Genomic DNA, 25,336 nt, shown 5'->3' with positions numbered 1-25,336 from the left:
TTTTCAAAACGAAAATTTGTGACTCTCAGCTCTAGCTTGGATTTAAAATGATTGGTTGCGGTGTTTCAAAAATTCTAACAGAATAACTGTTCAGTGGTTCCAGATGTTTTTGATAAAAACTTGGAATTGTCACATCAGCAGCAAAAGCACAGGACTACAGAGTCTGTCTTCTGTCGGGGAGTGGTGAGCAGATCCAGAGGGGAAAGAAAAACAGACTTTTTTCCCCACCCAGAGCATTTTGTACTCCAAGAAGGAACAGAATACGTAAGGACAATTCTAAATCATTTAAATATGTTTATGTGTCCAGAAAACGCAAGAAGTCTACATTTGCAGCCTGTAGCACAAAGCCAGCAGACAGTCAGAAATGAAATAGGTTAATCTATATGTCTCAAAACAGTAATCTAGGCCATTTCGGATCATTACGTTATGATGAGACAGATTCCTCTCTAATTGCATAAACTTCTTGAGGACAGAGACCTTGTTATTTTGTGTGCCCTCACTGCAGGGCACAAAATGGCTGTTAAAATCAATATAGATTATGTACATTTAAGTCAATAGTTAGAGGAGGTTGGGCATAGAAAGGTTTTATTGTGATTAAAGCATCTGATCCCTAGAGAGATGCCTGGGAACCTTGGAAGCAGGAAACATTCGAATCTAATTAAGACAGAAGGGAGCGGCAGCGAGGGATAAACCATGTGAGGATGGAGGGGAGGCAGCTTTGTGCCCATGTAGGGAGGGGGGAGCGTTCTGAATTACAGCTTGGTGAAAGTTCCTACAGAAAAGATAATAAATTAGTCCTTATTCTATACACTACAGCCTGCAGGATCTTTTGATTTGTGCCTTAGACCACATAGTTTCAAAGTATTTGTAAATTGCTAACCAGGTTCCCACTCTTTTGGTAAGCCTGAGCAAAAGTTTTATTTACATCTCTTCAATGTGTCTCTAGTCCTCTTGTTTTTACTGGTTTCCATTGTCACTGTAATGAAAAGCAGCCCCTGTTTCAGTGGACGAGTTGGTAACATCACCGTCACCGAAGGAGGCTCCCTGGGGGCATGTGGGGAAGGGGAGGCTGTCCACGCTGGTGAAACAGTGAGGGGTGGGGAGTCAAAGGCCCTGGGTGGGTTGCAGCTTTTCCAGATGAGGAAGATGCTTGGGTTAGAGCAGGACTGGCTGCGACTCTCCCCTTTGAGCTAGTTAGCCACTTGAATGCCTGGCCTGAGGAAACGGTGACTCATCAGACCCTCTACTCCCCTTGTATATGCAGTTCCTAAACACCCTTCTCTCCAGCTCTGCTTGCAGTGTCGGCAGAAATTCAGGTATTCCTTCTCTTTGCTTCCTTTCTGTCGTGGTCTTTGAACCCCTCATTCACACCCTCCAGGTCCAGCCAGGACTCCTGGACGCTTGAGGAAAATCAGCAGCCTTATGCTCGTAGGAGAAAATCTTACTTATTTTTTTTCTTTCTCCACTCTTTCCCCCCTTTGCTTCCCTCTGTTCCTCCTTTCTCACCCAAATAATTTTCAACCCAAGTGAGAGAATGTCTGAAGTGAGAGAATGAATTCTGGAATAGGCCCTGGCACTTGAGAATGTTCCAGAGGGTAGGGACTCAAAATTGAGCAGAAAACAGGCAAATGAAGTAACAGGCACGTACAGAGCTCAGTTCATGTGAATGAAGGCTTTGAAGGGGGCGAAGTCCCAGCCAGGTGACTTTCTTAGTCACAAAAAGTGTTGACACGTACCCATTTATTTTACTCCTTTCCTCTTTAATTTTCTTTAAAGCCCCCTTCCATTCATCACCCCCCCCCAAAAAAAAAGCTGAACAACTGATGATTTTTAAACCTTGTCAGACACCTTTGTAGACATTCTGGATCCTAGAGACACAATCCTGAAATACTTGGCTAACATTTTTCTCATGTTAAATCATTGGCTTGCATTTGGCAAGGAGACACAGTGTGTGCCTTAAGTAGTTTCGATTTTCTGTACTTGGACAGATAAGCGTGTTGTATGTGTCTGTGGTGTTTAGGGTGACTTCCCCCTCCCTTTTATTACCATGCTGCCCTGACATCAAAGCACTCTTTGCATCTGGGGACGCCTGACAGAGCCTTTTTCATCGGGGGCAGTTGGAGGAGGAGGAGGAGGAGGAAGCGGGTTGGAAAAGGAAGCCTTGTTTTTCTCCCCTTCCTTCGAGGGTGAATCATGTTCCCACCACTGCAATTAGGTTTTCAAAGCTCCAAGGCTGTTGGTCAGAGCTGAAAGGGCAAGTCCTGACGTTTTTGAGAGTGAGGGGAAAGCGGGGAGGGGGCTGGGGTTGGGCAGGGCCAGCGCCCTAGGAGGGAGGGAGAGAGGGAGGGAGGAGAGCAGGAGGAGGGGCCTTTTTTTCCTCCTTTTCCTCTGCTGTCATTACATATTTTCAACTTAAATCAGAACCAAGCCCGACTGCCTGGTGAGCAAGACAAACTGGAAAGGCTCTTTACTTCAGACAGAATCTCTAAGCTGCTGCTGCTGCTGCTGCTGCTGCTGTTGCTTTTTTTTTCCCTGAAAAGAAAAAAAAATTGATTTTTGTCTTTTTTTTTAATGCAACAGCAGAATCTAATGGGATTTTTTAAAATGTCATTCCTTTGAAATAGAGTTGTCTTCCCTTTTTTCCCCTCTCTTCCTGACGAAGTCCATACTGGATTTTTATTGCCTGCTTTGGTTCCCCCCCCACGTGCATTGGCCGTTATGCTCAGCCAGTTCATTCTTTATATTTCTACTGGAGTTATCACCAGTGATGGAAGTGGCGTGTGCTTCTCTTGCAGTCAAGCTCTGCATACAAGTATAGCATCAGGAGGCATTTACTGTTTATATTATGAATTATAAATTCATCATCCCAGTGCTCTGAAGTTGTCAGAAAATTCTCACTCAGTTCTAGGAGTTGGATCCTGCTTGGTTTCTTTTTAATTCATTTTTGGACGCTTTGAGAGCTTCATAGAGACAGCAGTTGGGAAGGCACAGGTCTCCTCCAGCTTGCCGTGAGGAATTTGGAACTCTGGACTAGCGTGAGTACGCTGGCCCCCCGAGTTCCCAGTGGGCACCTCTCCTGTGTTTTGTTTCCTCTCGCCTGCACTTGGTCAAAATGTATGAAAGGCACAAGAGACGGTACAGCCTCTGTGACATCTCCAAGGTGGACAGGACTGTGGATGTGGTGCTGCTGAAGGTAAGGGGCGCGCTCGACACATCGCCGAGCTCTCTGGCTCTTTTTCCTCTTGAACCCAGTAGCTGGGTCCTTGGCCACCTGCGCTGAGAGAAGGGCTGAGAAGTATATGTGAGCATTGCGGGACGGTGGTTGGATCGGTGACGTCTTAAAGGATATCTGAACAAAAGCAATGGGACTTGAGAGTCGGCACTGAGCCACTTACGGTTTAAATGTCATTTTACGTTGTTTAACATGCCTTCTTATGCTCAGGAGAACCTCATACACTTGGAAATCTCAGAGGGAGAAATTCATCCTGAAAGTTGCTCCGTCTGTCCATCTGTCCCCGTCATCCCCGCCCACTCCCCTCCCACCCCAGCCCCCTCTGTCTGGGTGTGTTTCTCCGACAGTCTCTCTCTCGCTGCCCCTGTTTATTAGTCTCTCTCTCTGTCTTTGTCTGAGCCTTTTCTGTTGTTTCTTCACGCACAGCTCTTTAGGGGAAAGAGAGACACCATTTATTTCCTTTGGAAGTTTCTACAATCAATCCACGTATTAAAGTGGCAAAGTGGTCCTTTCGGCTTGGTGTGCGTGGTGGTGGGGTCTGGCCCGGACTCTGTTGATAGCTGTGTTTGTTTTCCCAGTGTTAGGTGTCTAGGCAGGATGAGGGCGGAGACGAGGGCCAGCTAATTGCTCAAGGAAGCATCCTTCAGCCTAAAATTAGTAAGAACTCCTCCAGTCATAGGATGGGAGTCTGGGAATATTGTATGACTTATGGGCTGCTTTTTGGAAGTTTAGCAGTTTTCTGGCAAAAGCAGGGGAAATTGGAAGACTACCAAGTGCTTCAGAGATGCCGAAAAGAACCTCAGTACCTGAACTGGGGAGCATATGGAGCTGGGGAAGTGCAGGCAATGTGGTAATGCATTGCGCTGGTGCAGGGAATAATGGAGCTCTTTTACTGATTTATCAATTCAGTATATTACTGGATACCCCTAATTTTTTTCATTGGTCCATTGAGGCCAAGAAATGGACCCAGAAGGCTAGACCACGGAGCCAGTGAAGAGCGTCCTGGACGAGGGGCTCAGCCCAGGAGCTGTGATTGGTGGGGGTGGTGTCCTTACCCCTCTGCCGTCGCTGTCAGACGGTGGTTGGACTTGCCAGGCCTAGACTGACAGCCGTTGGCAACTTGGCATTTCGAATGGGTTCCAAGATATTACTCACTTTAGTCTCTCTGAAACATGATACCCTTTTTGAAATCACACTGTTCTGAAAGTTTTGTCCTCATATGTTTAGGAGAGCCAAGTTTTTAGGACCTTCATATGCCCGACAATGATTTTACACGTCTAGGGGGACAGGAAAAGAGGGAGGGGAGTTAGGTAACGTCAGTCCAGGTATCCTGAGGAATAGCATGCATCTTAAGATGCTGCAGCATGCAGAACTCTGTGCTCCGACGGGGCGGGGAAGCCTGTCGGAGGGGCTGCGTCGCACAGGCGCAGTGGCCTCGCGCATGCTCTTCCTCGGTTGTGACGAAGCACTTCTACAGGCCTGGCCTCCCTAGGGCCTGTCCGGCAGCCGCTGACTCCCCCGCTCTCGTATGAAGAGCTCAGGGGCTCTGTGGGCCGGGGTGAGTGGAGACGACCCGAGTGACAAAGATGCGATTCTCCTTGCAAGGCCACAGCTCGTGGAGGGTATCATGGGTTTTTTTTAGATGAATCTTGGTTTATGCCAAACTGCCTACTACATAAAAATAAAAGATTTTCGGTAGAGAAAACTTAATTTCTCGGACAGTAGACTTTTTTTTTTACAAATAAGTATACACAAGGAGCCCAGAAAACAACCTGTTTCTAGCATGGGATCAGTGTTAATGACTATTGGATGTCAGGTGTAGTGCTAAGTCCAAGGGACATGTGATTCCTGAAAATCTTCATATCGCTTAAGGACAGGCAATAAAGGGAGAAATAAAGTACGATTTATTGTGAGTGGTTCGTCAGAAATAAACAATGAGCTGTGCGAGAAATAGCGGGAAGACGTATTTGAGATAAAATCTTTCTCGAGTGCTGACATTAAAAAATACTGATCTCTACAGGATAAGAATGTGCTTGCTCTCCCAAGGGAACGAACGAACAGCAAATACAAGGCCCCGAGATAGGAAAGAACCAGCAGAACCATTGTGGCAGGAGCATCCTGAGTTGGTGGGGAGGAGAAGAGAAGGCTGGAGGCAGAAGTGGGACCTAGAAAAGCAGGGTCTTCGCAGCCAGGGCGAGGGGTTTGCTTTGTGTGGGCACATTGCTTCTCAGCTCCCGTTGACACAGGGTCCCTCTGGCAGCGTGGGAACCCGTGAGGCTGCCATTGTGGTGGTCCAGGCATGCTTAGATGGTTTCGTGGTCTGAAGTGGGAAGAAGTGGATGGACATGAGATACCGGTGTCAGATTTTTACATTCCTAGACTCATTTTGCATATGGAAAATCAGATTCAGATAGTCAGCCATTTCCCATTGCTCCTGTGTAATAGCTGAGAGGATGCACCCCCAGATCTGGTTGTTTTCAAAGTGCACGTGTTTTCTTGCTATTCTAGACCTTCCCTTTGAGCTGAACAATTCCTTTTATTGCATGAATGTGTGTATCAATTTTTATTTACATATATGAATGTGTTTTTTTCAATCTTAAACATTTTGTGTTGGAAGAAGCCTTACAAGTTAATCACCTCTTTCTTGGTGAAGGAATTTCTTCTCTAAAACTTTGGACAGGTGCACGATCTCTTGTAATTTCAGTTTGTCACATAATGTACCGGCTTTTCCCTGAAATTCTTTCTTAAAAATTGTTCAGAAGTATTCTCCAATTATCTTTCACTTTGAATTTCAGTATCTTTAATCAGTGTTTAAAAAAAATAATGGTATTGGGTATGTTTGCCACTTGAATTCTCATGTATATGTTCTCACTCCACTTTTATGGGTGGAAAGTTGGCTTTTTATATGAAGGAGTTTGTGATTTTTTCACATGTCCATTAAATATATCTAAGCGCTCAGAGCAAGGTCCCCAATTCGTATTAAATACTCAGTGAGTATTTGTTAATTGAATGAGTTAATCTTTTAAGATTTGTGAGTATGCATTCATACACATCATGTTATGTAAACTGTATGTGATGTACTGATAAGGCTGGTATAAATAAGATCACAGGTGAAGTACAATAGCAGTCACAGAATTGAGATTTGGAACGTGTCACTTTGGAATTCCACATTTACAACTCAGTCCCTCCCACTGGCATCCTAATAATCCACTGAAGATTAGCTTCGAAATTCCCATCCTGTGTTAGGTACCCACACTTCGGTCGCCTTGTTCTGCACTCTGATCTGGTCCCTTTGTTGCCAGATCTGTACAGCTGGTTTCGTGATAGTTCGCGTTAAGCAAGGCCTTAAGACTTTCCTCAAGCTGCATACATTGCTCTCTGTCTTCAGATTAGCTCTTGTTTCCCATCGTCAACCCTCAACACCTCCCAAATCTTATCTCCTTTCTGAATTTTTTTCTAAACAGTAACATAATACGTTGATCATATTCCTTGTCGCCCACCCTTCCATACCCCCAAGTACACACATGTCGTTTCTCTTCTTCGCTATGCGACATTCCCTTGGTTACTCTCTCCTAGTGCATGCATGGCTTTGGGCTCTTAGCATGAGTGGTTGGTAATGATGAATCACATGCTCAAATGGGATATGGAAGGGCTTTGTTAGCCTGTTTCCCTCCGCACCCTTCACTAAGCTAGTACTGACCTCCCAAGTTAGTGAATGACAGGACCCTCCCCTCATGCAGATCACCAGGTAACTTGTGATAAGCATTGCTGAGACCATTCTTCACACGAGAGGAATAGCAAGGACCAGGAATTTGTTAAAACCAGCATGCCAAGAAGAAGAGGGTCAGAATCTAGGATTAACTGCTGATTTAAACTGATTTTAGTACAGGGGGCCGTTTCTTTATAATTTGGGGTACTGGCTTCCTCACGTTACTGATGATTTACTGAGAACACACTTTGTAGCTAGTAGTTCAGAGTATCAGATAAGTGGTTAAAAGACTTGCAACCATGTTTCATGTGCACAAAATGAAAGTATTTGTAGAGGAGGACCACCCCCACCTCCCCTGCCCCATTCATGAAGTTTGGGCAGGCCATGTGGCCTCATTCCCTAAAGCTCAGGAGTAGCAGCTTGCCAATGAACTTCATTGTTATTTTCCATAGAAATATACGTCCTTTGAAAAGTTTGCTTGCTCAGAGAGACTTCCACATTGTATCCAAAGATAAGGAGGCTGAGAATTGAAGACAACTACACCATCTGCTCAGTTACAGTCTGATTCCCTGAAATGACTTTGACTCAGATGTTGGCTTTTATGTCCGGATGGTGGGTTTTTGCTTCCTTTTGTTCAGCCTTGGAACTCTGGCTGGATCTCCTGAGACAGTTGCAGAGGAAGTAAATACGGGCAATGGCTGGGAAGGCTGGGTGTAACCATGAGCTGTATTATTAGGATGTTCGGATATAAACAGGAGCAGAAACACTGCCAAAAACAAAAGGCAGATCCCCTGTGCACTGAAAATATGTACAACTCTATTTTCAGACTGATGGGAACACGATGTGGGTGTGGTTTATGTAATCACAAGGGGTCCCAGGGAATGAAACGTAATACTGGGGCGGGGGTGGGGGTCTGGCATTTCTTCTGAAGTAGCGTCTCTCATCCCATGCGGCATATGCACTGTACCTCGCCAGAACTGGGGGTGCGGAATACCTGTGGTGTCCGTGAACTGCTTGTCACGGAGATCACGGGGATGCTGTGACCAAAAGACTGACTTTGTTTTTTGGCTGAAGATTCATGAATGTGGTCAGAGCCAGAAAGTCTGTTTTGGTAACTTGTCCCTCCAAAAGATGTGGATATTTAATGGCGGAGTTTCTGTTTTCCTCATTTTGAGCTACTCATTATACAAAATTCATGAATCATCTTGAACTATTCTCTCCCTTAAACATTCTTTTATTTGCTGATCCCGTATTAGACTAATACAGATTCCATCAGGGGGAAATCTGGATAGAGGGGCTCATAATTATCATCTCCATTTTCCTCTTAAAGCTCAAGTTATTAGCAGTCTCAGCGCTATTGTTTCTTCCTCTTTTGTCTCTTAATCCTAATTTGGTGATTGGAACCTTTAGCCAAGCCTGGTCTCAGAGCTGGCTAAGAAGCATGCTGGTTGTACAAAGAACCCACTTCTTTGTTAATGTAAACGCCTCAGTCTTAGGGGTCATTTTCTGGAGAAGAGAGAGTAACCTGAGAGCAGATGTGTCACCACGTCTGTACTCAGGGCCATTCTTCCTTCCTCAGTTTATACGCCTTTGGACTTTTTATGCCCCCCAGAAATGTCTAAGGAAAAGGTCTCTAGTCTGGGTTAGAATGATAGGCAGTAAAGTTGTTCGTGATATTCCTGTGTCATCTTTTCAGTGTCTATGGGATCTATAATAATGCCCCCCTTTAGTTTCTGATACTGATAATTTGTAACTTTTCTTCTTGGTCATTGTAGCTAGAATTTTACTGATATCATTGATTTTCAAGGAAGCCACATTTTGACTTTATAGATTTTATTGTTTCTCTGTTTTCCATTGTATTGATTTCTGCTCTTTGTATATTTCTTAAATCTTATTTGCTGCTGGTTGTTCTCCCTTTTCTAGTTTTTTTTTAAGATTTTATTCAGTTTTAGAGAGAGAGGAAGGGAGTGAGAAAGAGAGGGAGAGAAACATCACTTGGTTACCTCTCTTACATGCCCTGACTGGTGGTCAAACCCACAACCCAGGCATGTGCCCTGACTGGGGATTGAACCAGTGACCTTTTGCTTTGTGGGAGGATGCCCAGCCAACTGAGCCGCTCTGGTCAGGGCTCTAGTTTTTTAATGTGGTAATTGATATTATTGATTTGGGATCTTTTTTCCTAATATAAGGATTTAATATTATAAATTTTGCTCTAAGCACTGTTTTAGCTGTATCTCAAATTCTACAGATAACGTCTTATTTTTATTCCGTTCAAAATATTTTCTAATATTTAACCAATATCCAATGTTTCCTTAAGATTTCTTCTTCGATCATGGAATTTTTAGAATTTTTTTTAACTTTTAAAATATTTGGCTTTTTTCCCCCAGATATCTTTTTCATTTTGATTTCTAAATTTAATACTGTTTAAACTAAAGACCATGCTTTGTATGCTTCTAATCCTCAAATCTGAGACTCATTTTATGCCACAGAATATGGCCTGTCTTTCATGTGCATTTGAAAAGAACATTTATTCTGCTATTTTTGGGTAGAGTGTTCTGTATGTATTTGTTGCATCAAAGTGGCTGATAATGTTTTTCAAGTTTTCTGTATCCTTACTGATTTTGTGTCTACTTGTTCTATCAGTTACTGAGAGAAGACTATCAAAAATCTCCAATGATGATTTTAAAAATTATATTAACTGCAATAAAAATTACTTTTGTATGCCTAACTTTTATCGTCTCCTAAAAGCATTGTCAGTTACCTTAATTCAATTGTGAAAAGGTATTTTTTCTTAAAATAATTTTACCCACTTTTCAATAAAATTTTAAAGAAAAAGAATGGAGTGATGGTATAGTAGATATACTTGCAGTGGCTGGAAGGTCATCCCACATTACTTCTCTGTCTGACACTGTGTGTTTTCCTTTGTCCTCAGATAAACCGAGAAAGCTGGTGTACGATAGAGCCGTGTGCGGATGCGCCGTCTCTCTTGCCCCCCACGCAGAGCCCAGGTAAGCGGGGAGTGCCCACTTCCGGTTTGCCCAAACGCCTGTGTCCAGGACATCTCTGCTCTAGAGCCGAAACCGGACTCTCATAGCAGACTGTTGGGTTTGGGGTCTGTCCTTTCTCGGCGTGGCATGCAGTAAAGCAGAGGGACGGGGGCTGTGTGGTTTGGGTTTGTAGGCACTCTGTGTCACGATGGACAGTGTGAGCACGTGTAATTACCTAAACTAGCAGGAATGCCTCACGTGGGACTTTGTGATCTATTAATTCATCCGTGAAGGCATCTGTGCATGTACATGCGATAACATTGCCTTAATCTGGTAAAACCACAAATACATATGGTTAAGGACTAAACTGTGGCTCTCAATTTTGGCTGCACATTAAAAGTATCTCGGCAGGGTTCTGCGGTGGTGGGGATGGACCAAAAGGTGAAGGGAATTCAGAGGTGCAAACTCAGAGCTGTAACGTAAGGAAGTCAAGGAGGTCATGGGGATGTCATGTACAGCACAGGGAATACAGTCACTACTATCGCAGTAACGCTGGTTGCTAGGCTTCTCGTGGTCACCGCTTCATAGTGAGGTCTATAAATATCAAGTCACTATGTTGTACATTGAAACTAATGTAGTATTTTCTATCAAATATAATTAAAAAGAGCTTTACATTCCAGAATGACATTTTTTAAAGAAATATGTCTTGGGAGCATTAAGATACGCTGATGCGTGGGTCCTGCCCCCCAGAAATCCTCATGTAATTGGGCTGGGGGTGTGGCCTGGGCATCCAGCTCTTTAAAAGCTCCTTTGGTTCCTCTCTTGTGCAGCCAGCTTTGGGAGGATTGTCAGGAATTGAGTCTTTCCCTAAGTGAACACAAGGTCTTAGTAACAACTGATGAGGGTAAAATGCTCTTAAGACCTTGCTTGGTAGTAACACAGCACGTGGCTAGTGGTGACTTGGGTGTCCCAGCTGCTTACGAGGTTTAGTCACTAATTCACTGTGACAAAGATGTGGTCCCTCATGTCTTTGTGCTCTGTTGTCTTTGATCTCCAAAGCTTTTCTCACTGGCGGGTGTCGTCCGCACACCGCGGTGAGTAGCTGAGTCCCACTGCCTGCCCCTGCAGCTGCCATGGGAACACCGTCTGTCTGCATTCTGGGCTCCTACGTCCACTTCCCCCAACAAAAACACCTCCTGTTCACCTTCCCAAATTTTAACTGCTTTAGAGTTACTGAGTCCTCCTTTAACTGGGCTTTCTGGGAGTAGTTTAGCTGTGACTCTCTTGCCGTAGCATTACATTGAGAGACAAACTTCTACCTCCAGAGTGGTTTCTTACTGATTCTCAGCTCTCTGAGTTTATTTACTCTGTAGGAAGTGCTGGGAACAAATGTGGAAAGTGTTTTTCTCTGCTTCTGCCGCATGTGGAGGAAGTGCTTAAAGGATGTGAACCTGCGGTAGTTGTCTTTAGGGTCTCCACATACTACGATTGACCTGCTCCCAGATTTGGCCGACACTCCCCCATCCAGCCCCCTGGAATCTTTTACTTTAAAATATCTACTTAATTTCATTCCTTAAGCTGGGGCTTTTTCTAAAAGTCCAGTTACTCCCAACCTCCCAGGCAATGGCACTCTCTGCTCTGGGAGGTTGAGTGGGGTTGCCTCACCATTTGAATGCCCACAGGATGTTTCTCCACTTGGTGCCGTTTAATTAACTCATGAAATAAGTGAACTTTTGAGCCCCCGAGCCTTTCCCCAGGGCATGAACTGTGTTGACCCCCTCCATACTCCAGCCCGAACATACTGGCGGTTTTAGAGTAATTCCTTCTGACCCTCCATTTAACAAAGTCCAGGATCTGGGTTGTGCTTCTAAACTTCAAATATGAGATTCTTTTATTTTAAGTATTGCTTTTTGTGAATTCTAGACACGTTTCCTTCTTTTACTTCTTGAGCACAGCCTGGGACAGCAATAGTGTTAGGCCCAATGAAAGAATGTCTTTTAAAATTACTTGGTATATTTTTAAGTTCTGTATAAATAAATACAAGATTACATTATGATTAGCAGGGTTCAGCAAAGCCAGTGAGTGCTGCTGGTATGTTCTTGCCCTTCCTCAACTATAATCTGTTTGCATACATGTAATTTTATACCTGAATGATTAGATAGCATCTTTAAAAGTACACATTTTGCTAGCTGTTAAAAAACTAATGGCTCAGATCACAAAAGTTCCTGACATTTATTTATGGGCCATAAAACAGGTCTGGCACACCTCAAGGTAACGTCCTGACTGGGTACTGGTGGAAGCACACATCATTGGTTAATGAAGCCTGAACTTTGTTAGGCACGTTTATCACACGCCTGCTCTGTGCTGAGGGGCAGAGTTCTGGTGCTGTCTGCACAGATTATTTCTGTCACTGTGACTGTTTTAGGGAGGTGCTCGTCACCTCATTTCACAGGTATGGAGACTTCAAGGGGTAAATATTACTTCTTCCCTGGGATGTTTCTGCTAATAAGTAATCAGACCTAGAATTAAGTCACGACAGTCTTAAGTCTGAGGCCAGTGCCCAGTCTTCTCTCCCCCTTCATATGCTGCTCTCTTTTATTCATCAGAAAAAAAAGGAAAGATTTTACTAGGTTTGAAAACTTACCAACACACGTGCGTTGGCATGTAGGTTAGCTTTGTCGTTGCCCTCCCCCACTCACATTTGTGGGGCTTCAGAATGGTCTAAAGCCCTGCTCTTTCCCTTTTTCCTGGTTCCCACGATCTCCTCTTCCTCCCTGTCTTAACAGTCACCTTTCTGTCACACAGCAGCCCCTTATCCCGCACTCGGTCGGTCGGCCCTGTGGTCCCTGGACTCCTTTTCTGGGTCAGACGTTCCTACAAGGGCGAGTCTGGATCTTCCCTGTGAACTTTCCATCCGAATGTCTTGAGCTGGTGTGTTTTCCCGTCGGAATCTGGACGTGGTCTGTCGGCCTGCCAGCTGGCCGGCCAGGGCTCGGCACAGTTGCTGCGACAGCCTTTTCTTTCCTTGGCCAGCCCCCTATTTTCCCCTCAGCCACAGAGTGGAGTTTTGGGTTTTTCCGAGCGTGGAAGAAATAGAAAGCTCGTATGCACCAGCCCCACCTGAGGTGGTAGTGCGTACTCTGAAATGCGTGTGGGAGAGGACCCTCAGACGCCCACCATTTCCAGCTGGAAAGGGCAGGCTGTTCCCACAGAAATAGCACACTCAGACACGGTTTGGACACCAAGATTAGAATGAACTAATGTCATTTTTTTCTTTATCTGAAACATTTTCAGATCAGTCTGTGGGCCCAACTTGACCTCCCATGGAATCCCTTGTGTATTTCTGTGTTGAAATTACCTCTTACTGTGTTCATTTCCACTACACGATTGTAACCCCCCACGCACACACTAAACCCCTCTTTTTTTTTGGACATTCCCCAGTACATAGTCAAATGCCTAAGTACTAGAAAAAGTGATTTTGTTGCCATGCGATTCCTGACCTATCCCAATATGGTGCCTCTTTGGTCCTTTCCTTAAGATTCCTAACTAATCCAGAGCAAATAATTTACTAATGATCAACTGTTAATTTAGGTCAGAACAACTTCCTCTTTTCCTTAGCGTGTGCGCATGCCCTCAAAGAATTAAGAGAGACTACACTGGGGGCAGTCTAGTCCAATCCACACCTCCCCTTCTGCACAGAAACCTCTTGACACAGTCGTTGAGCCTTTGCTCCAGACCCTCTGGTGCAGCAACACTCATGCCTTTATGAGGCCCAACCCCTTGCCCAGTAGCCCGGTCACCATGAGGCTCTGCGCCTTCCGATCTGCGGGGTCTGTTCTGCCTGGGGAGCAGCAGCAGCAGCGTCCTCAGACACGTTTTCTTCCCACTCCTCTAGCAGCGGGCGGGCAGGTTTCGTGTTTGCACTGCTGTGACCTCATTCCCACGCACGCGCTTCTGTTTGTGTTGTAATTGAAGCATTAGCTAGGAACAAGCCCAGTGCTGTGGGTGCGGCACAGCCGTCACCTGGTGGCAGACCTTCCCTCATTTTGGATTTGGGTCTGTTAATGGAGCCTAAAACGATGAGTGTTTTTTGTGTGCCATCACCTCGCATTGTATGCCGAGTAGCCGGGTGCTCTCCCCTGCACCTCGTCACAGCGTCACCCACAGATGTGATGAACATGCATGTGTGTCTCCAAAGCACACGTAAAAACACTAACTAGATGATGTTTCCCTTTCCAGACTTCTTGAAGGAGGTTGATACCTGCCTGCTTCTGACTTTCTTTGGGTTTTTGGTTTCATCGTGTACAAGCCATTGTGATTCTGGTGCTGACAGGTCACATGTCCATTTGTTTACAAAGGTCATAGGAGAGAATGGGTTAAATACCTTGCTGATTTTAATATAGTCAGTCTTTGGAATTCCTGGATGCACCTGTGCAGTATTTCTGTTGGAGCCCCTCTGTCTGGCACTCCAGTCCCTGTCCTAGTTACTGAGCTGAAAACAGAAGCTAGATGACACATTTTCTTCTTCAGCGTGGTGTTCCCCACTGTCAGATCTGTTTCGGTATAAGAAATTAAGTAATTACATTTCTGTTCTTACTCATTTGAACCCATAGTATAATACACTAATGTTTATTAGATATGCTTCCCCTCTTTTATTTCAGTATCTTGATAACGTAACAAGTTTCCAGAAACAACTCAAAACAAATTGGCCACAAACCCTATCACATAGTTTCCAATTTTGATACCCAAAGAAGTAAAAACCTCTTAACTACCAGGAGGAAAAGATTTCCATTTGAATACCTAACTATAGATGGAACAGTGGGTCTCAATCATTTCATCTTTTTGTACCTGTCATTTACATGACAAACTCATGGTGGTTGTGTAGTAGCGGTATCAACCTAGAATCAGAGTTCTGGAGTTGAACGCTGCTAAATTGATTGTGTCCTTTACAGCTTCTTAGTAAAGAAGGGGTGTGGGAGGAAGGTTGGTTAGTAGATTTAAAAGGCTGATTGCTGGAATGAAAAGAAACTGATTTTTTTTTAATGAATAAATTTTCTGTTTCAGAATGTGAGAATTTCCTGGATGTTGGGCTGGGCAGGGAGTGCGCCCCCAAACAAGGCATACTTAAAAGAGAATCTGGGAGTGATTCCGACCTCTTCCACTCGCCCACTGAAGAAGTGGACAACATTGTCTTCTCCAAGGTAGTTAACCTCTGCCACTCTCGCCAGCAGTCGTCATCCGGCCAACCTTACAGGGCTTCTCTCTGGCTCTTAGCTGATCTGAGAGAAGTGTAAAAGCTCCCTTTCAGGGCAGGACGCTCCAGGTTTCCAAGGGGCTTAGAAACAGACATTGGCCTTTATTTTCTGCAGAATCATGGCTGGGTACATGCAAGTTTTGCCACTCATTTTGAAGACTCAAGAAGTGGAAGTGAATTAAATCAGATGACAATGAGTGCTTTTCAGTGGGCAGGAAGGACCATGGCTCAGACTATATGATGTCATGTGTATAAACTAACCACAGAGTCATTTCTGATTAATGTGTTTAGGCGTGAAGCTCACTGTTGAGCTTGGTGATGTCACGCTGCTTAATTGGAACCTTCTAGATCTCTGCTAGGGAGCCCAAGCTTTCTTGCCAGCGAAAGGCCAAGCACATCCACATGAATCACCTCGTGTTTTTCGTATAATTTGAGGGCCTGTAAGAGGCCAGGATGTGGGGGCGGTTTGCTCATGTTTGCACCTAGTTGCAGGGAGTTCTGCTTTGTTTCCTAAGAAAACTAGAACGCTTTCCCACCACAGGGTCAGAAGTAATACTCAGTTCTTCCCCACAGGTGGGCGTCTTAGTAGGAGTGGGCAGGGGCAGACACGTTGTGGCAGCTGGGGAGCAGCTGTGTTAGTGGATGATTCCATTTTCCGAGGACCATGTGGTGATGCTGTGTTGCAAAGTCATGATAGAAGTTTGGAGGCTAAAGGTTCTGGGTTCCGGTCCAGAACGTATTTAAGTCTCTGTGAATGCACCTTCAAACACTTTTTCGTCCCGGTGGTTCTCGTGTGTCCATTCGGCCTTCCCCAGCCCTTCTCCACCTTGTTCCTCTTCCCTGTGCTCATTATCTTCTGGAGGCCCCTGGAGAGATTGCGGCGCGTCAGGATTCCGGTCACCGTCACTCATCACGGACTGTGGACCTGTTGACTCAAGGGATTCCGTAAAGTAAAAAATCCACACGCTGGAAAGGTGTGTCCTTCTCTGAAGTTATTAGGAAGAGGGAAAGCAATCGGACTTTTTTTTTTAAGTAACAGAACTTGGGTATTTACCACTGTGATTTTGAGGTTTTCATTTGTGAAGACTTCTAAAATCTCCCCCCACCCCCACCTCCCCCAGGGGAATGCCATTCTGCAGAGGTTCAGCTCTGAAAGTAAATCAGTTTTGTCTGAGATAAATAGGTTAGATATTATCTGTGAGTGCCTGCTTTAAGTTTGAGTCATCAGTGTCATGGATACCTACGCCATGTTTTGGTAAACATTTCTGTATGTTTGAAAATTTTCATAGTAAAAAGCTTTTTAAAAATGGAGAAGTCTTCATTAAGAAACACCGGCTGCTCCCTGGCGCGTGCGTGGCGCCTTGTCTCTGGGTGTTCTCTCTGCAGAGTTACAGTTGTGCCTGCCCACTAAACGGAATGATCTTCTGGCTCTGCAGAGTCAGAATTTGTTCTAGTTTACCTGCTTTTCAGACTGCCGAAAGCATTCACAAGATCATTCATATCAGTGGCCACTGCTAGATTTAGCAATTTTTTTTCCTTCAAGATGACTAGATACAATTTTTTTACTCCCCAAATTAAGTCTCACCTACGTTTCACAGCAGCCTGCCCCAGGAAAACCAGAAACGGTGGTACACTTGGACCTTGTCGTGCCCTCACCAGAATGTCTGCTGGCCTCTCGGAGGGAGACCTGGAGGGTTCTTCTCTCCCAAAGTTTGTGATCAGTAGAAGTTTTGCAATAAATGTTTTCTCTGGCATTATTAAAACCAAGGGTTTACGTACGAAGGGAAGAGGAGAGAGACCGGCTGATATTTATTTCCAAAGTACTTAGTACACACTGGGCACTGAACCGAATTTTCTGCAAGTGTGATCTCATTTATGATCGTGACAGCCTTGTAAGGTGGGGGTTTTTATCCTGAGGAAATAGAGGAAATCTGTTCATTTGCTGTGATTTTGCCTTCAATCTCCCAACACCTGCTTTAGTAGCCAGCGATTTATGCAGAAGGAGCAGACGGGCCATCAGTGCCTTCCTCAGAGGTCTGGCCGCTGGTCACCCACATGCGTGCTGTGCCACATCAGCCTTGTCTGAGTTTCTGCCCAGGCTCCAGCCCCCTGCTCCCTTCTCTGAGATACAGTCTGTAGGAAAGCCACTGCAGCGTGGGTGGTGTGTTGGGTCAGTTCCTGCCACCATTGGTGGGACTGACTCTACAGTGGTCCCTGTAAGACAGCCTGCAGTGTTGGTCCCAAACTGTTTGTCTTAACCTGATATCTTCATTCCTTCTCTGTCCTGGTAAACTCTGTGACTTTTTGTTGAGTGGTAACGAGCTTCGTGTTTATTCTTACGGATATTGGCTGGTTTCTAAGATCTCAGCGCATAAAATTGAGGTTTTTGTTTTTAAAGTGAAAAGAGATCCTGAGATTCTCTGGGCAGGAAGAAAGTATGATCATAAATTACATGACCTGAGCCACCCTGTTATCCAAAAGGCTAATCGAAGTCCATAGAAAATACTGGTAGGTGCTTCCTCTTTTCCCAGAGGTAAAATAAAGCCCGTGGTCACCCTTTTGCTGTGTGCAGTGAGGGCACCTGAGACACTCCCAGGAGATTCCAGGTTTGCAGCGTTATCAGTAACTGGAGCCACCATGCTGTGCGTTATGTCTCCAGAACTTACTCATCTCAGAACTGAAAGTGTGTTCCCTTTGACTGATATCTCCCCACTTCCCCCGCCCTCCAGCCACCATTCTGCTCGATGTTGCTATGAGTTTGACATTTTTAGATTCCACATATAGGTAAGATCATGTGCATTTTTCTTTCCATGTCTGGCTTATTCCACTTGGCATGATGCCCTCCAGGGCCATCCATGTTATTGCCAGTGGCAGGATTTCCTTCTTTTTTGAAGGCTGACTGATATTTTCTTTATCTAGTCATCTGTAGATAGATACTTAGGATGTTTCCGTATCTTGGCTACTGTGAGTAATGCTCTGAGCATGGGAGTGCAGGTATCTCTTTGAGATAGTTACTGTATTTCCTTGGGCTGACGACCCAGAGTCAGGTTCATACAGACACACACACACTTCTAGTGTTGAAGCAGATGGCCAAAAGATAATCCCTTCATTTCAGTTGGTGGTATTGACTGCAGGCGCTGACCTGAATTAGATTTTTCACCTCCGTAAGAAAAGGAACATTAACGTGCTTCCAGCCGTCGGCTCAGTCAGGCATAAAGGAGGCGCTCTGCTTGGTCCTGCTTTCCAACCAGCTGTGCTTTCTCCCCATGACAGCCCGAGGAGGAGCAGTTGGTCTGTGACATCACCGGATCCAGTTCCTCCACCGATGACACAGCTTCCCTGGACCGACATTCGTCTCACGGCAGTGATGTGTCCCTCCCCCAGATATCGAGTGTGAACAGGGCCAGGGACCAGCAGTCTCTCGATGGCTTCTCCAGCCTTGGGGTGGGGGTCGAGGGTCGGGAGAGTGAGAGTGAACCTGCTGGCTCAGGTGAGATGGAAGAGGAGGAGATGGACAGCATCACCGAGGTGCCTGCAAACTGCTCTGTGCTGAGGAGCTCCATGCGCTCTCTGTCCCCTTTCCGGAGGCACAGCTGGGGGCCTGGCAAGAACGCGGCCAGCGATGGTGAAATGAACCACCGGAGGTGAGACATCAGGCTGCGTGTTTACTCCCTCTGTCTGCTTGTTCTGGAGAAGTGTCTGATTTGGGGCTATCACTGGTACCAGATTTGAGGAGGCACTGTGGTATAGAAGAACACAATAGCCCTTGGAATCAGGAAGGCCACTCACTGTTCAGACTCCAGCTCTAGACCTTTCTTTGTAGATGATACCCTTGGGCAAATTACTGGACCCCTCTGAGCTTTAATTTTCTCATCTGTAAAACACCTGCCATTCTGAATATTTGTAGTAAATATTACAAGTAAAATAAGTCTGTCAGATAGCAGGTGTTTAATCAGTGGTAACATGTATTCACGCTAGGTTCGTTAATGAAATTCATAGATTACGAAATATTGGAGAGAATAATTTGTCAGTTTTAAATTAAAAAATACTGTAAACATAAAATCATATGTTTTGAACACATCTAAGTTTTAAAAGTACATCACAGGAATTGTCATCTCTTTCTAATGCAGAAAGGTTTGACAAAGCCTAGAGTGTGAGTATGTCCTCAACAGATTATCAGCATCGTTGAATATCATTAGGTTATTGGTGCTTTTCCATGTGTCATCCAGTCCTTGGGAACTTTTGTGACTGTGACCCAGCCGTAGACCTCCCGACCTTCAGTTGGGAAGCAGTGTGTGGGAGATAGGTGGGATTTGGTATCTCGCCATGGGCTGCCTGGGCGAATTTAAGCACACAGCTTCAGCTCTGAAGAGCACGTGCCATGGCCCCTGCTGGGTGTGCAGAGGTGTGCTTACCCCAGAGCCTTTCTTAACGGGCAAAGGAGCTAATGGCGGAGGTGGACACTTGTTTTCAAACACTTCGCATGAACAGTATCACTGCAGCAATCATTGCTTCCTAAAAAAATTTTTTGACCTCTTTATAATATTTTGGCTCTGATTCTATAAGTACATGTAATCTGATGAGATTACTCACTCATTCCTTTACTCGGCCAGCATATACTGTGCGTGCTCCGCATGCCAGGCATGTCTGTGTTCTGCATACACAGAGGGGCACGAGACCGAGTTCCTGCCTTCGTGGTGCTCACAGGAATGCCTTTCACTTTCCTAGTTGCCGCTCCTTTCAGACGCCTTTAATAACACGTTACTTCATGCACATCATTTCACCCCATTTTTGCAGGTGGGACTGGGGCACCCAGTTAGTCACACCTTCCCAAGGTCAGTAGGACCCCGCTTTCTGGTCTCCAGGTCAAGTGCTCTTTCTGGGATTCCATGTTGATTACTTGTTCTTGGGTCGAGTTCAGAATGCTTACCTTAAAAAGCAGGGCTTGCTTTATCTGCTGGGAAGTTTTTTGTTTACATTTGACCACCTAGATTATATAAAAAAAAGCAATTTCTAAAAGCTTTTTATTTTCAGCATTATTGATGCTGTTTTTTGGGGTTTTTTGTTTTTGTTTTGTCTTTAAAGCATTCACACCAATAAGTAAAATAAGAATATAGGGAATGGTCTTTACAGCAGGACATTCTTGCTTTAGGTGATAAGAGTGTCCAGAAACACAGGTGCATATTATATGTAAACCAGTTTTCTTTTTAACCCACCATAGATCCCTTTGCCATGACCTTGATTTCAGAGCTAGATGGGATTTTATGGATCATTTGGCTCAGATAAGGATGTTGAAGCTCAGATTAAATGGTTTGCCCAAGATTAATTACATAATGCTGTTTTGACTGCACTAAGACTAGAACCCTATTATCTACATCATTTAAACTTTCCACATATTACTGTCATGGAACCCCCTGTTGGAGCGTAGCTTTGGGGTTACCCCACACCACTGCCACAGTGCCTCTGCGGATAATGGGAGGAGAGTCAGCCATCACTTTAACTGGTTTGACTAACTCTTACAGTATTATCTGCGTGTGGTGTGAGCTGGAACTTCAGGTGCTAAGAAAACTCTTGGAAAGTTTTGAATGGCCTTTCTTTCTCCTTATCCCTATACTTTGATAATTTACTGAACCCAGGTCCCTGTCCTCTGAGTGACTGTACGGTTTCTTTTCGGGGGTTGTGTCTCTTCCCAGGGTGATGTCTGCATGTGTCATGCGTTCGTGTCCATCGTGTTTCACCGCGACACTGACCTCTCCCACCATTCATTTTCAGTTCAATGCGTGTTCTGGGGGATGTTGTCAGGAGGCCTCCCATTCATAGGAGAAGGTACAGAGCTCACTAACTTGTTGGACTAACCATGTTGCCTCTGAGCATATATATACTAACAAGCATCTCATTATTCTGCTTATTCCATGATTAAACAGCTGTTCTGAAAGAAAGTTACATCTGCTTTGAGCAAATAGAATATAGGTACTTAATTGCTGATTGTTCCCTAGGAAATGGTTTCTCGAATCTGTGGTTTTGATAACAGGGTCTCCCCAACTTTCTCCAGAAGATTTTGAAGAAATGTTTATGCTGTGCCTCTGTAATACGCTAGGGAGGACTTTTTCTTCCTTTCCAAAAAAAAAAAAAAAAAAGTGGGGTAGAGAAGAAGCAGAAATACATGTGTGCCTTGCACACACAGGCCCTAAAAGATTTTCAACACCTTCTTCAATGATTCACTGGAAGTCCGTGTCCCTGGGCCGCCCGCTGTCCCCTCCCTGGGCAAGGTGGTCACTCCTCATCACGGCAAGACACACCCGCTGGCCTCTCGGGCCCTCTCACTTTTCAATTCCTTGACTGTTTTTTGTTAGGTAACATTTTGCAGCTGAAAATTAGTTACAAGCTGAAAAGTCATTTCTACTCAAAAAGTACTGATTTGCTTTAAATTTTTCAAAGGCTGAGTTCTGTTTTATTGTGCAGAAGTCTTTAGTGACCTTTTCTGCCACTGCCTGGAAAAACATTTACCAATCCAGAAATGATTGTTAGATTTCGGTTAGCCTCTCCTAGGAGGAGACATTTATAAAGAGATATTTTTAACATTAGCTGAAGGTGTTTGTGGAGAAGCGGGCGAGTGATGATCTTTTCCACTGTGTCCTTTAAGTGGCTGCTTCCTTTAATTCCAGAGTTAAGTGCCTGGCTCTCTGTGAAAGCTCTTTTAGTATGAACTTATGGAAACCCTGCACTTAAAGACTCTGGAAGATGAGGAGCTGCTGGGTACAGTCCAAGGTAGCATATAGATACAGCCGTCCTAGCCACGTCAGTGAGCGTTTCACCCATAGTCATGTTCTGCAGGAAGAAGAGGCACACTTTTACACTTTGTATTAAGTCCTAACTAGTAAAATTGAAACATTCCAACAAGTATTAAAAGGTGGAGGAGGATAGTTGTTTTTTTTTTTAATGTAGAACTTCCTAAATTTGAAAACAAAGCCAAAGAGCCATGAAATGTGACCTGCTCCCCCCGCCCACTAACTGAGGAACTGGGGACATTAGGGTGCTCTCGGAAATACTCTTAATTGTGGAAGAAGTTTTCTGCTGCAAGGAAGGGCAGTGTTTCTGCTACTGTGGGACTGTCTGCAGCTTCCTGGGTCCTCGGAAAACCCTCTTCATGCCTTCCTGGTGCCCTTCAGTCTCTCCACTTTAAATTCCATCCCGGTCTCCCACATATTTTTTGAGAGGAAAGGGATGTTTAAATCAGAAGGAGAGTTTTTTAATATAATAAAATTATATATATATATAATTTATAATTTGACAGTGTGTATACAGTTCCCGATCAACCACATTCTATTTTTTTAATAAGAAGTTGGATATTTAGATATAACATGTATTTTTATTAGCAGTTTGGAGATGTACAGTTAACACTTTCATTTTATATTTTTATTTTTAAAGATTTTATTTATTTAGAGAGAGGGGAAGGTAGGGAGAGAGGGGGTGAGGGGAGAGAGAAAGAGAGAGAGAGAAACATGGATCTTGCATGCACCCCACCAGGGACCAGACCTGCAACCCAGCCATGTGCCCTGACTGGGAATTGAACTGTCAGCCTTTTGTTTGTGGGATGACACCCAACCAACTGAGCCACACCGGCCAGGGCTGAGTTAATAATTTTAGTGAAAGGACTTGTGAGTCTTATGTGTGCTTGCTTCTAAATTATATCAAGGCTTATTTGTACTCACAAGTCAATCTGGTCTCCCTTTGCAGACGTGAGACGTGCCTCAGCTGTGTATTTCTGCTTTCTGCTGCTTTACTTGGGAGCTTTACACTATTTATTTAATCTGATTTAAAATGTTTTAAAATTTAAAATACTTTAAAATGATATTAAAAATTCACTTTTAGAAGAGTCATAGGGGTAGCTGTTACAGTTATTCTCCCACCATTTTCCTTGTCTTCATCTCGAAAACCCCTATTTGTCAACTAAAAAAAAAACATATTAGGTATAGAGTAGGTGCTCAGTTATCCATGGGGAATCTATTCCAAGATCCCCAGTGGATGCCTGAAATCATGGATAGCACCAAACCCTATATGTACTGTCTTTTTTCCTATATATACAAACCTATGATAAAGTTTAACTTATAAATTAGGCTCATTGAGAGACTAACAATAGCAATAATAAAATAGAACAGTGATAACAATATACTGCAGTAGAAGTTACGTGAATGGCCTTGAAGCCATCATTAAGTAAAATCAGGGTCACCTGAACACAAGCATTACGATGCCTAGACAATCAATCTAATAATAACCGAGTCAGCTCCTAAGCAATAGACTAATGGGCGGGGACAAGCCCAGCATAGAGAAGCTGGACAAAGGGACAACGTACCCCTGGGTGCGATGGGATAGAGTGGGACGGGTGAGATGTCGTGCCACCACCCAGGCACATACTTTAAGACCTATTTCTGGAAGTTTCCATTTAATATTTTTAAACTTTGGGTAACTGAAACCTTAGAAAACAAAACTATGGGTAAGGGGGAACACTGCTGCATTCAAGATAGGGGGCCCCTGAGCGTCTGCTGAACCTCCCAGTTCTAAGATTCAGCAGGGTGCTGTGGTTTCACCTCTGTTGTTCTCCCCTGCCCCCCCACCTCCCCGGAAACAGAGGGCTGTCACTTAGAACTTAGAGGCCCAAATAGTAGCAGTGTATTTTTAAAGGGTAGCTCTTCTTGGTCAAAAATCCTGACCTATTGATGCAGTTTCCTTTCCAGAGTAAGTGATATTTTGAATTGGTTATTTTTTGGCTTTTTAATTTCTTTGGCCTTCCCAACCCCAGATTTTCTGTCCCTGCTGCTTGAGAACTAATGTCAGTGCTGAGACAGTTAGGGAAGTAGATGAACAAATGGATTTTTAAATTTTGGTTTGAAAACGAAAAAGACAAATTTCTGAGTATGATAGAATTTCTTTAAAAAAAAGGAGGAAACTGAATCCCTTCGTTATCATTAAAATGCAAGGAAATGTCACCGTTGTTGTATAGTTTATCTTCAGCATAAGCAAGAGACTCGAGAGTAGGGTTTGAGGATGGATGTGGTCTTGACACCGCTTTTATGGAGGTCGGTGGGTTGTCTGGCGTAGAAGGAGCCTTCCTGGAAACACATGACAAACGCTGATGACTCAGTGAGCCTGCCACCAGTGTGGTGTGTCACAGTTCCTTCTAGTTACGCTATAGAAGGTGAGGGGGGTGTGGGGGTGGTGGGGTTCACGGAGAGGTCACCCCCAGTAACAGAGGGGGACACCTCCGTGAGGGGTCCTGCAGAGGAGGCCCACGCGTAGGTGGGCTCTCGGTGCAGGGCTCTCTAAGGGAACTGGGTTTCAGATCAGATTTGCCGCCCCGTTAAGAGCTTACTTAGTCGTTTCTAAGACATTGTGTAGGTAGACATCAGTAGAACAGTTTTAAGATTCCATGGTATTTGTTCTTGCCTTTTTGTAAATCATGGTTGCATTTCTAGTTTTTTGATGTTCATATAAGTCCATCTGTCTCTAACTGTGCCCTTCTCTTTTTAAACCCAATAACCCTATCCCTGTTTCCTCTTTTCTCCCTCCATTTCTATTTCTGTCGATGTCATCCCCAGTATGAGCTGGTGTCCCTCTGGTGTGCAATACTCTACTGCCCTGAGTGCTGACTTTAATTACAGAAGGTATGGTATTGTTCTGTGTCCAGCAGCCGAAGGGGAAATCCTGACATAGGCATGTGGGCTTTGGCTTGGAGCTGGCTTCTCTGTGGCTGGATTGCATATGGCGGCCTGCTTTGCGTGTGAGCGCACTGTCCCACTGCCCCTGCTGTCGGCGTCGCTGATCCAGTTGAAGGGTGCAGCCGAGAAGTCTGGTGTTGTGCCCTGACGCATCATCCTGTGTGTCTCCGGTGGCTGTAGACTGGGTGTTTTCTGTGCACTTGTCTGCGTGGTACGCTAGCCCACGCCTCTCTTTGTTTAGTCTGCCCTAATTCTGATCCTAGGGATTCCCCGTCCTGAGGAAAACATTGACAGAACCAGGGCAGCTCATTAGCTGCCCTTATTTTTATTATGCTACCACATCCACCAGTCGCTTTCAAGTCCAAATGCACACACTCTTCATTTCATGGTCTTTTTCTCCTAAGCAGGCAGATTTGATTGCTAAAACATTTGCAGGAT

General features: G+C 44.5%; 1 protein-coding gene across 11 annotated transcripts in view; it reads left to right on the top strand.

Moving 5' to 3' along the window:
* The window catches only part of AKAP13 (A-kinase anchoring protein 13), a 226,593-nt gene that overhangs the window by 141,782 nt on the left and 59,475 nt on the right, over positions 1-25,336 (top strand). For 7 of the 11 annotated variants that reach the window (XM_045824926.1, XM_045824933.1, XM_045824928.1 and 4 more), the window contains exons 9-13: positions 9,874-9,949; positions 14,993-15,129; positions 18,456-18,826; positions 20,955-21,008; positions 24,779-24,844. In XM_045824926.1, the coding sequence (XP_045680882.1) occupies positions 9,874-9,949; positions 14,993-15,129; positions 18,456-18,826; positions 20,955-21,008; positions 24,779-24,844 (704 nt within the window). The remainder of the gene's footprint in view (positions 1-9,873; positions 9,950-14,992; positions 15,130-18,455; positions 18,827-20,954; positions 21,009-24,778; positions 24,845-25,336) is intronic. The other 4 variants (XM_045824934.1, XM_045824931.1, XM_045824935.1 and 1 more) reach the window with 2 other exon arrangements.

This window comes from Phyllostomus hastatus, unplaced genomic scaffold, assembly GCF_019186645.2.
Source record: "Phyllostomus hastatus isolate PE091 unplaced genomic scaffold, TTU_PhHast_1.1 phas_scaffold_555, whole genome shotgun sequence".
NCBI classification, from domain to species: Eukaryota; Metazoa; Chordata; class Mammalia; order Chiroptera; family Phyllostomidae; genus Phyllostomus; species Phyllostomus hastatus.
Note: the sequence above shows the minus strand (reverse complement) of the source record. Positions and strands in the feature narration are given on the sequence as shown.